This window comes from Pan paniscus, chromosome 9 (assembly GCF_029289425.2).
Source record: "Pan paniscus chromosome 9, NHGRI_mPanPan1-v2.0_pri, whole genome shotgun sequence".
Lineage (NCBI taxonomy): Eukaryota > Metazoa > Chordata > Mammalia > Primates > Hominidae > Pan > Pan paniscus.
The window spans coordinates 57,971,270-57,988,059 of NC_073258.2; the positions used below are offsets into that span (position 1 = coordinate 57,971,270).

General features: G+C 37.6%; 1 protein-coding gene across 1 annotated transcript; it reads right to left on the reverse strand.

The window, feature by feature from the left end:
- Positions 1-7,400: 7,400 nt before the first annotated feature.
- On the reverse strand, positions 7,401-8,345 carry LOC100971171 (olfactory receptor 5G3). Its single transcript, XM_014343684.1, has one exon. The coding sequence runs from the start codon at positions 8,343-8,345 to the stop codon at positions 7,401-7,403; it is 945 nt and encodes a 314-aa protein (XP_014199170.1).
- Positions 8,346-16,790: the final 8,445 nt, after the last annotated feature.

Genomic DNA, 16,790 nt, shown 5'->3' on the forward strand with positions numbered 1-16,790 from the left:
CTTTAAGCAGGACTTTTAAGGAAGTATCTATACAAAATAATCAAGGTTCATAATAGTACTTCAAAGAAAATAAATATTGGTTTCTAATAATTATGTGATGAAAACAAGATTCACAATGTATGGTTTCATTTTAAGATGAAATGAACTATAATTAAGATTAATGCTTTCTTTTACAACTTCAAATGAATATTACTCATAAAATTAAAAGATCATACCTCCATAAATATTAAAGCCTATCATAGAATTGGTAGCAATTAATATTAGCTTTTTTCTTAGTCTCTCTATATAGTAAACAAACCAGTTATTTTCTCCCTATTGTGCAAAGCCAAATAGTCAATGTAATTTATTTCAGATTGAGCACTTTTTAGAAAATAACTCAAGTATATTCAAAGTTAATACTTTGAAGAATCATAGGAATATAAAAGAAAAATTTTAAATTCTTGCACTTTTTACCATTAGAGAGTTCTAATACAATAAAAATTGCTTTCTTTTTAACCTGTAAGAGAATAATAATGTGCAGAAAAAGTTAAGATGTTTTTGTTATGCAGGCAATAGTTGTGCTTCAGACTGGAATCTTTTTGAATTTATGTCATTTTCCTTTTAAAGAGAAATGAGAAAGAAAAAAGAACACTGTGAAATGAATAAAACATCCCAGTTGCTTTCAACTGATACATTTTTTATACAGGAACTTCTAAGCAATCACACTGTTGTCATTATAAAGTTTTTTTTGGGTGGTTGGATATTTTTCCTTCACTCCTCTTCATCCTCTAGTAGACCCAGTAAAGTTAACTACAGAGATCTCAGGGGAATGGTACTTATAAATAGAGAGGCATATATCTCCTCTGAAGGCAGTTGTGTCTCAGCAATTTTCTTCTCATGGCCAAATTAGCTAGTCTCCGTCCATTGATAAGGATAATACATAATAAAAACAAAAAATGTGAAAAGAATTATTGAAATCTCATTTTTTTCTGCTACACAAAAATGGAGCTATAGCACTCATTGTAAACCAAACAATCTGAAAATATTCTGTGCAATACCTGTATGTGGTCAGAGTCTCCTTTGGCCTCAATCCCCTCCTCCACTCCTCTTCTTCTTTCCGCTGTCACTTCCCTTTATTTCCATAAGCAAGTATTGGTGAAATAGATCATTCAAGCATGCTGTAACTTCAATGGAAGTCCACTCTCTCATTTGTGTAACTCTTCAGAATCTACACATGCACATACACTTATACATGTTTCTATATGCAAAAAAGTTCTCAAAAAATACAACATAAATTCTGTTTGGAATGGATAGGAAGCTTATCTTGTTTACATTTCCTAGTGTACTATTTGAATTTTGTACCATGTACAATCATACTGTATTATAAAAATACACTTTAAAATATAAAAATACTTCAATGTAATAAGTTGTATGAAGTTTTTAATCAAATGAAAGGTATTTATATCAATGGATAGAAATCAGGATATAAAATAGCATGTACGGTATATCCATTCACAGAAAAGACTCACAAATTAGGACCAAAACTTCCATTTTATGAATGTCTTCTCCAAACTTGTAAATTCTCTTTACTGCCACCCTTTTGCAAAAACATAAGTAATAATACTATTCCCCAACCACCGACCAAGAAGAAACTCATTTCTTTAAGCCAAAATATGAATATTGATATTCCCAGCAGTTTATTTGAATCAGATTTGTATATTCTCCTGACCCACACACAGTCATTCAAAATGAAATGTGGTCACTTTCTCACTGGGCAGGGTCAGTGCATGATGCAACAGTTTCTCCCATTACTAGCAGAGAATAAGAAGGTTAAAATCAGCTCCTGACTAAATGACTGTCCCTAGATAAAGTATAGATGAAAACTATTTCCATTTGTTGCAATGATCAGTATAGCAAACTCCGTTTGTGCCTCTCTCTTATCATTTCAGTGCACTTCAGTTCCATCTTCAACAGCTAACGCCAAAGGTTTTTGTGTGTGGATTTGTGTGTGTGTGTGAGGATTTATCTTTCCGCCACTTTTCTACCTGCCTAACAAGCCGGGAGTGGCAGAAAATGAACACTTTCCAGGAGCAGCTCTCAACCAAAGACTGGCTTATGTAAACATTTCTTGACTCAGGCCCTCTCAGGTGGGAATACTCTGATTCTTGTGTTTTATGCACTGGCACCCAGAGATCTCCAGCACTGGCAGTGCTCAGTTGACCACTGCAGTGATCTTCTCATTAACACTTTAAATAGTTCAATAAATAGCTGTATATTACATAGAATCCAAAAGGTAACCACTAGAAGAGATAAGAACTGATTACCATGTTTCTAAATTATCAAGTGGAATACGCACCTTTATACCATCACTCCCAAAATAAATATAGGAAACTCCCCCAGAGAGTATTAATTTCTTTCCATTCATTATCTCACTTCTAACTTCCCTGTCAGTGTTTTAGTTGCTTCCCAAATAAACTATTATCAACCAATGCTTGCACTTGAATCTTTTCCTCAAGGTTTGTTTCCTGGAAAACTCAAACTAAGATGCCTCTTACCAGAGTGACCCTTAAGGTGCAGATTATTGGGATGTAATTCTGGAATCAAATTACTCACTGGAAAGATGGCAACAATACCCATTGCTGATGGAACAGAATGGTAATAACCATGGGCATGCCTTAGCATCTCAGTTACCAAGACTTACCTGCAGTGAATTGGGATAAGGTGCAAGTGAGAGATGTATGTTGACTTACGCAACATGAGAAATATGGGGAGCAACAATAATTATTAAACTATGAAATTAATTTACATTAAATGTCTTTAATATGCTCAACGATGAAAACAGACTCAAATAGGACAATTTTCAACTCGGGCATGGTGTCAAAATCAGAAAGGCAATGTTCAAAAAACATTCATCTGCAATTAGAGACCAGACTGCATGAAAACTCAACCCAGACTGCATGAGAACTCAATCAGATTTGTATATTACAGATGTTATACATCTTGTACCAGGTTGCAAGAAGTAATAATAAAAAAGCTAAATTCAAAGCCTCTTTAGAGCCACAGAACTCTGACAGGGGAAAAGCTGAACACTGAGAATTGGGACTAAGACATCGGTGTGAATGTGCTTGAGATTTTCCAGTACCCTTGAAACCTTGAACCTGCAGAAGTAGTCCTGTTCCCCTTGCCGGAAGGCAGCAGCCTTCCTTTGCTTAGAGAGAATAAAGAGGCCTCACATGAGTCAGAGCATTCACAAGAGAGTAATTTCTTTTCTCAGGATGTAGTCTTTCTTCCCCTCATGGCTCTTAGACTTAGCAACCAGGGTCAAGGCTTAGAATCATGAGGTGTGATGACTAAGGAGAATTGGCTCTACTTTAAGAGGAAAATGATTACCCACCAGGAGTTCAAAGAATTGGCTAAAATGTGCCACAAGAACAAGGAGAACATATGAAAGCATATATTAATATCTTGAGGGTAATTCTAGGACTGGGGAAACAAAAAGCTGAGTAAGGGAAAATTTTCTGACATAGGAGAACCTCAGTGACTCAGAAATTAGCTTGCAGGCAGGACACCAGAAGCTGATTCTAACGCACTGTTAGGATGGCTCTTTGAATTTTGGAAAAAATAACAGCATGCAGTAAAAGAGGTAGGGATGCCATTATTGCCACGCAGAGTGTTGAAGAAAAGGCCCAAATGCTCAAAGAGGTAGAGATGCTTAAAAAGGATTTATTACACAAGACCAAAGAAGCTACAGATGCATGTATTCCTGAGAAGACCCAAAGGACACTTTTTCCACTAAAGCAATAAAGAGAAGCACTAGAGAGCCACCAGCTTGGTGAAAAGCTCAGTGGTTTGAGATGCTGCTATGGATCTAGGCTTCCTAGAGTCACTGGAGATGATAGGATTCCAGAACACTTGAATTGGAAATTAATGCCACCACTAAAGACATAAAAGATGTAGCAGCAGTTGTCTCTTTTCCCTCTCTATTTAATTCATCAGCCTGGACCCTGAAGACCCATATGTTTTCTAGAGAATGAATATAGACTGCCTCGAGTTCAGCCAAGTAGTAGCCCCAATAGCAGTGTTATACTAAACACAGAATCATTTAAAAGGTCTCCAGTATATGATATAGTCAGTGATTTGGGGAATGAATTATTTTCTGTTGCGGTTAGAAAAGAGGATCAGAAATGACTTACATTCATGTGAGATGAACGATACTGTATTCACTTTCAATTATGTCTCAAGACTATGTTAGTTTTCCTGCCCAAGGAAATATAGACTGAAGATATTGTCCGCCTAAGCATTTCTCAAAACATCATACTGATTTATTACATTGATAACATCATAATGACAGAGCAAGTTACACCAGTAGTTACTAGAATATTGGAGATCTTGGTAAAGCACATGTGCTACAGGGGGTATGAGATAAACCATATTAAGATTTGGGAATTTGGACACTTAGGGAAAGCTTTTGCAGGTTCAGTGCTTAGGGGAATACTAGAATAACTCCTTTGAAGTGAAGATCACAGAGGCAGTGTCTTGGTAGGACCCTGGGTTTTGGAAGCAACACATTCCACAGCTAAGAATATTGTTCCAGCCCCTATACCAAGTGACACAAAGGCTGCTAGTGTTAACTGGAATCTGCTGCAGGAAAGGGCTCTGCAGCAGATCCCAGTTGCAGTCCAAGCAGCCCTGCCACTTGAGCCACGTGATGTACAACAGATGTTATGATGTTGAAGGTTGCAGTAGAGGGAAAAGAAGCAGTGTGGAGCTTATTACAAGACTCAGTGGGAATCTGCCGTTTGACATTTGAATGCATTCTTAAGTAAATGTGTTTATATTATACATCATTCTAATGGACATGTCTCACTTTATGTTTTTTTTGCTAATGACTTATTACTTGCCATTTATTTTATATTTATTTTAGACTGTGGAAATGATGTTAGACAAAAAGCAAATTTGAATGATTATCTTATTCGAGTTCAAAATGGGTTGTAAAGCAGCAGAGACAACTCTCAACACCAACAATGCATTTGGCCCAGGAACTGCTAACAGATGTACAGTGCAGCAGTGGTTCAAGAAGTTTTGCAAAGGAGATAAGAGCCTTGAAGATAAGGAGCATAATGGCCAGCAATCAGAAGTTGGCAATTACCAAATGAGAGCAATCATCAATGCTGATCTTACAACTACACAAGAAGTTGCCAAAAAGCTTGATGTCAACCATTCTACAGTCATTGAGCATTTGAAGCAGATTGGAAAGGTAAACAAGCTCAATACATGGGTGCCTCATGAGCTGAGCAAAAATTTTTTTAAAATGTCTTTTTGAAGTGTTGTCTTCTCTTTCTCTACACAATAACAAACCATTTCTCAATCGGATTGTGAGGTGCAACAAAAAGTGGATTTTATATGTCAGTCGGCAATGACCAGCTCAGTGGTTGGACTGAGAAGAAGCTCTAAAGCGCTTCCCAAAACCAAACTTGCACCAAAAAAAGGTCATGGTTGACAGAGCAGGAGCACCATTATCTCAGACAAACACTGCTACTTTAAGTTCCAGCTCCCTTTCTAGCTTCACAGATTCCAAGGAATCACTTCTCTTCTAACTACAAGCAGCCAGAAAAGAGCAGACAGTAAAACACAGATAACACAGCTCAGGTGCAGAGGAGGGTGGGGAGGAAGTCTCTTGGGTAACTGCCAAACTTCACGCTCATACAATGGGGCCCCAGTAATAAGCACATTCCTTTCCTTTCAGGTCCACTAAGATAGGGAAGCTAAAGGCAGACTCGGGCGAGGTGCTTGCAGCTGCAGAAAGGTGTATGGGAACTGACACACAACTTTCCCTCCCAGATAAGCACAACAAAGAGACACAGAAGCAGTCCAAGCCTCTAATAAACTCTCCCACCCTGAATCCTTAAAAACTCTTAGTCTGTAAGAGAGTGCAGCTTTTGACCTAACTCAGTCTGAAGTCCCTCCCATGTTTGTTTTCCGAAATAAACCATTAACTGTCAAGCCACCCTTTGTGTTTCTCTCCTCTTTATTTAATTCTTACAATGGTTGCTGTTATGTGGTCTGCCACCAGTCAGATCCACTACAGCTTTCTGAATCCCGGTGAAACCATTACATGCTGAGAAGTATGCTCAGCAAATCAATGAGATGCAGTGAAAACTGCAATGCCTGCAGCTGGCACTGGTCAACAAAAAGGACCCAATTCTTCTCCACAACAATGCCAAACACATGTTGTACAACCAATGCTTCAAAACTTGAATGAATTGGGCTACAAAGTTTTGCCTCATCCCCTATATTCACCTGAGCTCTCACCAATCAACTACCACTTCTTCGAACATCTTGACAACTTTTCGCAGGAAAAACACTTCCACAACAAGCAGGTTGCAGAAAATGCTTTCCGAGAGTTTGTTGAATCTCAAAGCAGGTTTTGGTTTTTTTTTTTTTCTGAGATGAAGTCTTGCTCTGTTGCCCAGGCTGGAATGCAGCGGTGTGATCTCAGCTCACTGCAACCTCCACCTCCCAGGTTCAAGTGATTCTCCTGCCTCAGCCTCCCAAGTAGCTGGGACTACAGGCACGTCCCACCACACCTGGCTAATTTTTTGTATTTCTAATAGACACAGGATTTCACCATGATATCCAGGATGGTCTCAATCTCCTGACCTCGTGATCTGCTTGCCTCGGACTCACAAAGTGCTGGGATTACAGGTGTGAGCCACCATGCCCAGCCAAAGCACAGATTTTTATGCTACAGGAATAAGCAAACTTATTTCTCGTTGGCAAAAATATGTTAATTGCAATGTTTCCTATTTTGATTAATGAGGTTGTGTTTGGGCCTAGTTATAATAATTCAAAATTCATAGTTCAAAACCACAATTACTTTTGCACCATCCTAAATATATATTTTTAGCAATTTGCATTCTCATTTTTGTGAATTGCCTATTCATGAGTTGGCCCATTTATCTTTGTTTTTCTCTTTGATCGACTGTGAATTTGGGCATGTTCTTTGGATATTAGGGATATTGATTGCTTAGCACAGGTACACAACTATTTTCTCTCATTTTATTATTTGTCTTTTAACATTGTATGTAGTGCTTTGATCTTTTCTTTATAACTTTTCATTTTTATATCTGGGTTCAAAAGTATTCACACACTCAAGATTTTTCAAATGTTCACTTACATTTTCTTCTAGTATATTTTTATATTTATATTCTCAGTCTATCTTTATATTTATTTTGAGATTCTCATTATGTCACAGAAAATAAGACTGAGGCAGAAAAATATTTTAAAGCTTATCCATTTTTAAATAATCTATGACCTGTCAGAATCAGTACTCACATGCAGCTTCTGGTTCTCAGTCCAGTTTTGTTTTTATTACATATTTTGCACCAACATCTATGCTACAACAAATATAGAATTCTCTTTTACCTACCTATAATAAATTTTTTCCTCTCAATTTTTCTTCTGAATGCATCTTTCACTTCCTTATTCCTCAAGCTGTAAATAAGGGGGTTAACCATGGGGATTACCACAGTATAAAATAGAGAAATCACTTTATTGATACCCAGGGAGGAACTTGAACTTGGCCAAACATAAATCAAGAAAAGAGTCCCATACAGGATGGAGACAGCCGCAAGGTGAGAAAAACAGGTGAAGAAAGCTTTTTGCTTCCCATCAGCAGTCTGGATCTTCAAGATGGTCATCAGGATGCAAATATAGGAGACCATGATGATCAGACCACTGAGTACTCCTATAGCTCCAGCCAAGACAAACAGCACAAATTTATTCACCCAGGTGTCTGCACATGCTAGGGAAAGCAGTGGAAAAATATCACAGAAAAAGTGATTGATAATATTTGAACCACAAAAGGGTAAGCAAAAAGTGAAAATTGTATGAGTCATGGTGCTTATAAGAGCCATGGCATAAGGCCCTACCACCAGCTGCATACAGACCTGCTGAGACATAATGAGCGTATACAACAAGGGCTTGCAGATGGCCACATACCGGTCATATGCCATGGCAGCCAGGAGAAAACACTCAGCTGCCTCAAAGAGACCAAAGAACCACATCTGTGCAGCACAACCCAGAAAAGTGATGTCTTTTTTCTCTGCAAAGATATTACACAGCATCTTAGGCGCAACAGAAGAAGAGGAACAAATATCTACAAAGGACAAGTGCCTAAGAAAAAAGTACATAGGAGTGTGGAGTCTGGGATCAATCCATATGAGAGTGATCATCCCCAAGTTACCTCCCAGGGTGATAAGATAAACAAAGAGAAACATGAAGAAGAGAACAATCTTCTGATAGGGATGATCTGTGAGGCCCAATAAGAGAAATTCAGTCACTACTGTCTGGTTCTTATCTTCCATTGGTTCCATTGGTTCATTGTAATCTGTCATAAGAAAGAGGAATTATTTTTATTACAAAGGAAATCAATGATTAATAGCTACAAATAGTATTTGAAGCTAATGATAGATTATTTTAAACAGGGTTATAAGAGACAATTGTGAAATAGTGTTGGTCTGGGAGATACTCCTAGATACTAGATGTGAGCAGTTGTGCAAAGATCCTGTGTAAATGTGAACAATTTACTCTTTATCTCTTTGGATCCTATACACTCTCCCACCAAGAGCCATCCAACTGTGGCTCACATCTGTAGTCCCAGCTACTCAGGAGGCTGAGGAAGGAGGATCACTTGAGCCCATGTGTTCAAGGTTGCTGTGAGCTGTGATCCCACCACTGCACTCCAGCTTGTGTAACAGAGTGAGATCCTGTCTCTAAAAAATAGAAAATAGTCATCCAACTATATGACCTAAAATGCCCTCAGATTATAAAATTATATTTGAAATGAGAATTATTTTACTCTCCATATTCCATGTCACCATATAATGAGATAATAAACCCACTTAGGAATACCCTAAAGATGTGAAGAGTGAAGGATATGAACAGACACTTCTCAAAAGAAGACATTTATGCAGCCAAAAAACACATGAAAAAATGCTCATCATCACTGGCCATCAAAGAAATGCAAATCAAAACCACAATGAGATACCATCTCACACCAGTTAGAATGGCAATCATTAAAAAGTCAGGAAACAACAGGTGCTGGAGAGGATGTGGAGAAATAGGAACACTTTTACACTGTTGGTGGAACTGTAATCTAGTTCAAGCATTGTGGAAGTCAGTGTGGTGATTCCTCAGGGATCTAGAACTAGAAATACCATTTGACCCAGCCATCCCATTACTGGGTATATACCCAAAGGATTATAAATCATGCTGCTATAAAGACACATGCACACGTATGTTTATTGTGGCACTGTTCACAATAGCAAAGACTTGGAACCAACCCAAATGTCCAACAATGATAGACTGGATTAAGAAAACGTGGCACATATACACCATGGAATACTATGCAGCCATAAAAAATGATGAGTTCATGTCCTTTGTAGGGACATGGATGAAGCTGGAAACCATCATTCTCAGCAAACTATCGCAAGGACAAAAAGCCAAACACCACATTGTCTCACTCATAGGTGGGAACTGAACAATGAGAACACATGGACACAGGAAGGGGAACATCACACACCGGGGACTGTTGTGGGGTGGGGGGAGTGGGGAGGGATAGCATTAGGAGATATACCTAATGCTAAATGACAAGTTAATGGGTGCAGCACACCAACATGGCACATGTATACATATGTAACAAACCTGCACGTTGTGCACATGTACCCTAAAACTTAAAGTATAATAATAAAATTTAAAAAAATAAATACTTAGAAAAAATCTAAAAAAAAAATAATAAAATCTGCAATCAGAGCATTCACCCTAAAAAAAAAAAAAAGAAAAGAAAACAAAACCAATGAGAAGTTCAGATCCTAACATTAGATGTCAGGGAAAATACAAGCAGGGGAGTTCTTATTCTTTTTAAATGATTAGTAACATCCTAATGTTATTAAGGCATAATTCATAAGTGTATTTATCACTCTTTTCCCTATTCTCCCTTATATAAGGACATAAATGATAATACACTTAACAAAAAGGTTGCTTATTGAAAATTAGTAAAAATAAATTTTAGTTGTTCATGTTTATAAAGACCTGCCCTCAGATCTATGACAGATCTGAGGTCAAAAGAGGCATCAGGAATCAAGAATATAAGATGATAGATTGAGAAGGAAGGACAGGGGCTAGAAATTTCTCTCAACCTTGTAATTCCAATAAAGGAAGATGATGCCATGGGAGGAATTGAGTGACCTTCCCTGCCTTTGAGATCAGGTGATCTGGCAAATGTTGTACAGAAACCTGTGATGGAAATTACATAGAAAATTAAGATCTGTTGAGCTAAAGTAACACATAATTATTTTACATGCTTTCCTATATTTTATGTAAATATTTTAAGGCACTTATCCTGGAGTCTGTGAGGCAATATCAATTATAGTAATAATATGTGAAATGTCAAATGCTTAATACTTTATACAGGGAAAACCTTCAAGAAAATACTATGTTTGTGACACATTTGTCAAGAAATAACAAATAAAACTCCTTAAAATTTCTAGAAGAAGACAATCTTGTAGGATGATTTATGAAAAAAAGAACCTGGTTTATAAAACACCATCACTTCAATTAATATCCTGTGTGGATAAAATACAAACAGCATACCATTCTTGAATTAAATACTAATTAATGTGTGAAACTTAGTATATACTCTCAAACAGTTAATAAATAGTCACTGCATCTATCTGATTTATGATAATTTTATCATTATCATGATTGTTTGCTTCATGCTATTGTGGAATGTATTTTCAGCAGTCACAAGGACAATTTTAGGCTTACATTAAGAGTATTATCCATTGCAGAAGTGTTTCTGTTTATCCATATTCAAATATGTCAAGATTGGTGTGTGGGGATAAGAGGTGTACAGACTGATTCTAGTTTTAGTCCAAATACTACTTATTTATTTACTCGATTGTAATTCATTTTGAGTTTTCTATAAAATAAAGAGGATGTTCTGTATGCTTTTCAATATCTAACATTCCATGGTCTTAGAATTCTTCATGAACATTACAGTGCCTTTCTCTTTTTTCATTTTACAGAATTATTTTATGTAATTATTTTATTTTTAATTTGCAAATAAAATTGTTTCTATTTCTTAGGTACAACATGATGTTTTGAAATTTGTATTCATTGTAAAATGGCTAAATCAGGCTAATTAACATATGCATTGCCTCACATATTTATCATTTTTTGTTGGGAGAACACTTAAAATCTCTCTTAGCAACTTTTAGGAATATAAAACATTGTTACCAACAATATCTCCATATTATTTTTAAAAAACAGGAAATTCAGTTGTTTCATTTCACAAAGATGTGAACAAAATGCCAATGTCTGCTCTCTTTAGAGAAACTGAGGTGGAAGGTCATGTTCCCAAAGTTCAAACTAATCCTGAGGTTCTTCTACCAAAGGTTGCCTCTACCAAAAAGTTTATGTTTTCCAAATGCAGTTTACTCACTTTTTTATGTATCTCCTTTAACTGCTTCAAAGCAAACGATCATTTTCTATTAGTAAGAATGGAAGATGCAGCTCCCTCCATGGTGGTAACCGTTTTCAAGAAGTATTAATTTCCAGGTACCTGATGAGGAAGACAAATTCCTCATATTGATGAGCCTAGGTTAAAGAGATACTTTTTGACCCACACATTCATTCACCTACTGCACAAAATAAGTGACATTTTTAAGGAGTTTTCAGTAATTTAGAATCAGGTCCCCAAAGAACTTAAACCTCAAGAGCTTACACCTGAAGGGACAAAATTAAACTGGTATCAGTAGCATTGGGACAAAGTAGTATCTCCTTATTGTATCTTAAAGAGAAGATTCCCAAGAAAACTCTGTATGTGTGTGTGTATGCACGTGTGTTTGTGTGTGTGTGTGTGTGTGCCCCTTTAGGATTCTCCTTGCCAAAGAGAGACCACTTTTACATCAGTGGAAAATGATGCATTGAGGAGTAAGCACAAGCTGGGATGAGGTAGTTTGCTGGCTGGATTCTCACCCTGCAAATCTCCTCCAACTCAGAGCTCTGCTCTGGTTGTATCTGAAATACAAAAGATACAGAGCTCTGCTCTGGTTTTGTATCTGAAATACAAAAGAAGCATGTCCAACATCCAGGGCACACTGCTGCAGGGAGTGAGCTCCCAGGTCTTGGGCAACTCTACCTACCCCTGTTGCTTTGTAAGGTTCAGTCCCCACAGTTGCTTTCAGGGGTTGGAGTTGAACGCCTGTGGCTTTTTCAGATGCAGTGTGCAAGCTCCTGGTGGATCTACCATTCAAGGGTCTAGAGGACTGTGGCTCACTTCTCAGAGCTCCATTAGGCAGTGCCCCATTGGGGACTTTTTGTGGGGCTCCAACCCCACATTTCCTCTTGGCACTGCCCTAGTAGATGTTTCCTGTGAGGGCGCCATCCCTGTTGAAGGCTTCTGCCTGGGCACCCAGGCTTCCTCATAAATCCTCTGAAATCTAGGTGGAGACTACCAACTGTTCTTTACTCTTACATTATGTGCACCATAAAGTTTAACACCACATGGAAGCCACCAAGGCTTATGGCTTGCATTCCCCAAAGTGGCAACCCAAGCTGTACCTGGGTCCCTTTGAGCTCTGGCTAGAGCTGGAGTTGCAGTAGCCAGAATGCAGAGAACAGTGTCCTGAGGCTTTGCAGGGCAGTAGGGCCCTTGACCATTCCCATTAAAACATTCTTTCCTCCTTAGTCTCTGGGCTGTGATGGAAGGGACTATTGCCAAAGTTTCTGAGATGCCTATCCGGCCTTTCCCTGTTATCTTTCCCTTTTAGTTATGCAAATATCTCTAGCAACTGGTTGCTCCACAGCCTGCCTGGATTCCTCTTCCCAAAAGCTTTTTCTTTCTCTGCTACATGACCAGGCTGCAAATTTTCCAAACATTTATGTTCTGCTTCCCTTTTAATTATAAGTTCCATTTTAGTTTTTTGCTCCTGCATCTGAGCATAGGCTGTTAGAAGAAGCCATATCACTTCTCGAACACTTCTAGAAATTGTTTTCATCTGCATCACTCTCAAGTCCAAACTTCTACACAACCCTACAAAGAATGCAGCCAAGCTCTTTGCTAAGGCATAGCATGTGTGATCTTTGCTCCAGTTCCCAATAAGTTCCTCATTTCTATCTGAGACCTCATCAGCCTGGACTTCATTGCCCATATTACTATCAGCATTTTGATCACAACCATTTTATGAGTCTCTAGGAAGTTCCAAACTTTCCTTCAACTTCCTATCTTCCTCTGAGCTCTTCCCACTTCGAAAGTCACTTCCACATTTTCAGATGTTATCACAATGCCCTACTTTTCAGTACCAACTTTCTGTATTAGGTCATTCTTTCATCGCTATAAAGAAATACTTGAGAATGGATAATTTGCAAGAAAAGACGTTTAAATGGTTCATGGTTTCATGGTTCTGCAGGCCATACATCTGCTTCTGGGGAAGCCTCAGGGAGATTTTATTAATGACGGAAAGTGAAGCAGGAGCAGTCATTTCACATGGAGAAGTCAGGAGCAAGACAGAGAAAGAGAGAGAATTGGGGGGTAGGGAGGTGCCATACACTTTTAAATGATCAGGTCTCATGAATACTCACTCACTATTATTGAAAAAGAACAAAACCATGAGGTATCTGCCTCCATAATCTAATCACCTCCCACCAGGCCCCATCTCCAAATTAGGGCTTATAATCTAACGTGAGATTTGGGCAGGACAAATGTTCAAACTATATCATGCTTTGAGAGTTAAAGATGGCATAGTCATTTTAAGAAAGACCCAAACAGAACTTCCAAAATTGAAAAACTCACTATAAGAATTTCATAGTACAGTTGGAAGTATTAACAATGGAATAGACCAAGCTGAGGAAAGAATCTCAGAGCTCAAAAACCATTCGTTCAAACTAACATGGTCAGACAAATAAAAGATGAATAAAATAATAACTTTTTAAAAAACTCTGATAAATATGGGATTATGTAATGAGACCAAATATAGGACTCACTGGCATTCTTGAGAAATAAGGACAAAGAGTAAGCAACTTGGAAAACATATGGGAAGATACAGGCCTCACAAAATTTCCCAAGTGCTATAGTGGTTGGCATGCAAATTCAAGAAACTCAGAAGAGAGCCACTGCAAGATGCTATAAAAATGACCATCCCCAACACACATAGTCATCATGTTCTCCAAAGTTAACATGAAAGACAAAAAATCTCAAAGGCAGCTAAAAAAAGGAAAAAAAAAGGGGGTCAGGTCACTTACAAAAAAAAAAGCCCCATTAGGCTAACAGCAGACTTTTCAGTAGAAATCTTATAAGCCAGAAGAAATTGGGGGTCTGTTTTTAGCATCCTTAAAGAAAAGAAATTCCAACCAAGAATTTCATATTTCACCAAACTAAGCTTCATAAGCAAAAGAGTAATAAAATTCTTCCAGACAAGCAAACACTAAAGAAATTTGTTACCACTAGACTAGCCTTACAAGAGGTCCTTAGGGGAGTTCTAAATATAGAAACAGAAAAACAATATCTGCTACCACAAAAACACACCCAATGTATTTATAGCAGGTACACAATTGAGTTTACAAAGCAAGCAGCTAACAACACAATGTCATGATTAAAATCTCACATATCAATATTAAACTTGAATGTAAATGATTGAAATGCACTGCTTGGCAGAGTGACAAGTTAGAAAAAATAAAACCTAACCATGAACAGTTTTCAAGAGACCCATCTCACACGTAATGACTCCAACAGGTTCAAAGTAAAGGGATGGAAAATGATCTCTTATGCAAATAGAAAACAAAAAAGAGCAGAGATTACTCTTCTTAAATCACTTAAAGGAGTCTTTAAATCAACAATAGTGTAAAAGGACTATCAGGGGAACCAGCCCCCAATATTTCAATGTAGGTTATTTTCTATTTTCCCTAAGTGTTGGCCAGCCTGAGAAATAAAGAGAAAAAGTACAAGAGAGAAATTTTACAGCTGGGCCTCCAGGGGTGACATCACATATTGGCAGTTTCTGTGATGCCCCTTGAGCTGCGAAACCAGCAAGTTTTTATTAGGGATTTCAAAAGGGGAGGGGAGTACAAACAGGGAGTAAGTCACAAAGATCACATGCTTCAAAGGGCAATTTTTATTGCAGAAGGGCAGAGCAAGATCACAAGGCCAGGGCAAAATTAGAATTTCTGATGAGGTTTCATGTCCCACTGGGCACATATTGTCTTGATAAACATCTTAACAGGAAACAGGGTTTGAGAGCAGACAACCGGTCTGACTAGAATTTACCAGGCTGGAATTTCCCAATCCTCGTATGCCTGAGGGCACTGCAGGAGACCAGGGCATATTTTATCCCTTATCTTCAACCACATAAGACAGACACTCCCAGAGCGGCCATCAATAGACCTACCCCTGGGAATGCATTCCTTTCCCAGGGTTTTTCCTTGCTAGGAAGAAAATTCAGTGATATTTCTCCTATTTGCTTTCTGCAAGAAGAGAAATATGACTCTGTTCTGCCAGGCCCTGCAGGCAGTCAGACCTTATGGTTATCTCCCTTGTTCCCTGAAAATCGCTGTTATCCTGTTCTTTTTTAGGATGCCCATATCCTAAAGATTTCATATCTTTTAAACACACATGTTTTACAAACAATTTGTACAGATAATGCAATCATCACAGGGTCCTGAGGTGACATACATCCTCAGCTTACAAAGATGATGGAATTAAGAGATTAAAGTAAAGACAGGCATAGGAAATTATAAGAGTATTGATTTGGGAAGTGATAAATGTCCATGAAATCTTCACAATTTATGTTCAGAGATTGCAGTAAAGACAGGCATAAGAAATTATAAAAGTATTAATTTGGGGAACAAACAAATGTCCATGAAATCTTCACAATTTATGTTATTCTGCCACAGCTTCAGCTGGTTCCTCCATTCAGGGTCCCTGACTTCCCACAACAAAGGACAAAGAAAGACATTACATAATGATAAAGGGTTAAATTCAGCAAGAAGACTTAACTATCATAAATATATACACATCCAACATTGGAGCACTCAGATTCATAAAATAAGTACTTGTAGACATTTGAAGAACTTAGCTACAAAATAAAAATGAGATCTTTAACACCTCACTAACAGTGTTAGACAGATGCATGAGGCAGAAACCTAACAAAGAAACCCTGGACTTAAATTACACTCTTGAATCATTGGACCTAATAGAAAACCACACAATACAACACCTAACAACCACAGAATATACATTCTTCTCAACTTCGCATGGAACATACTGTAAGATTAACCACATGCTCAGCCCTAAAGCAAGTCTCAATAAATTCCAAAAGATTCAAAATCACATCAGTCATACTCTTGGACCACAGTGCAATAAAAACATAAAATCAATACCAAGAAGATTTCTCAACACCACACGATTTCATGTAAATTAAACAACTTACTCCTCAATGACTTTGGGATAAACAAAAAAATTGATGCAGAAATTAAAAAACATTCTTTGAAATTAATGAAAACAGAGACACAACATACCAAAATCTCTGGGATGCAGTTAAAGCAGTGTTAAGAGGAAAGTTTATAGTGCTAAATGCCTACATCAAGAAGTTAGAAAGATATCAAATTAATAATTTACCATCATACCTGTAGGAACTAGAAAAACAAGAAAAATCAAACCCCAAAGATAGCAGAAGAAAACAAATAACTAAAGTCAAAACAGAAATCTACAAAATTGAGATGTAAAAATCCACAGAAAAGATCAATGAAACCAA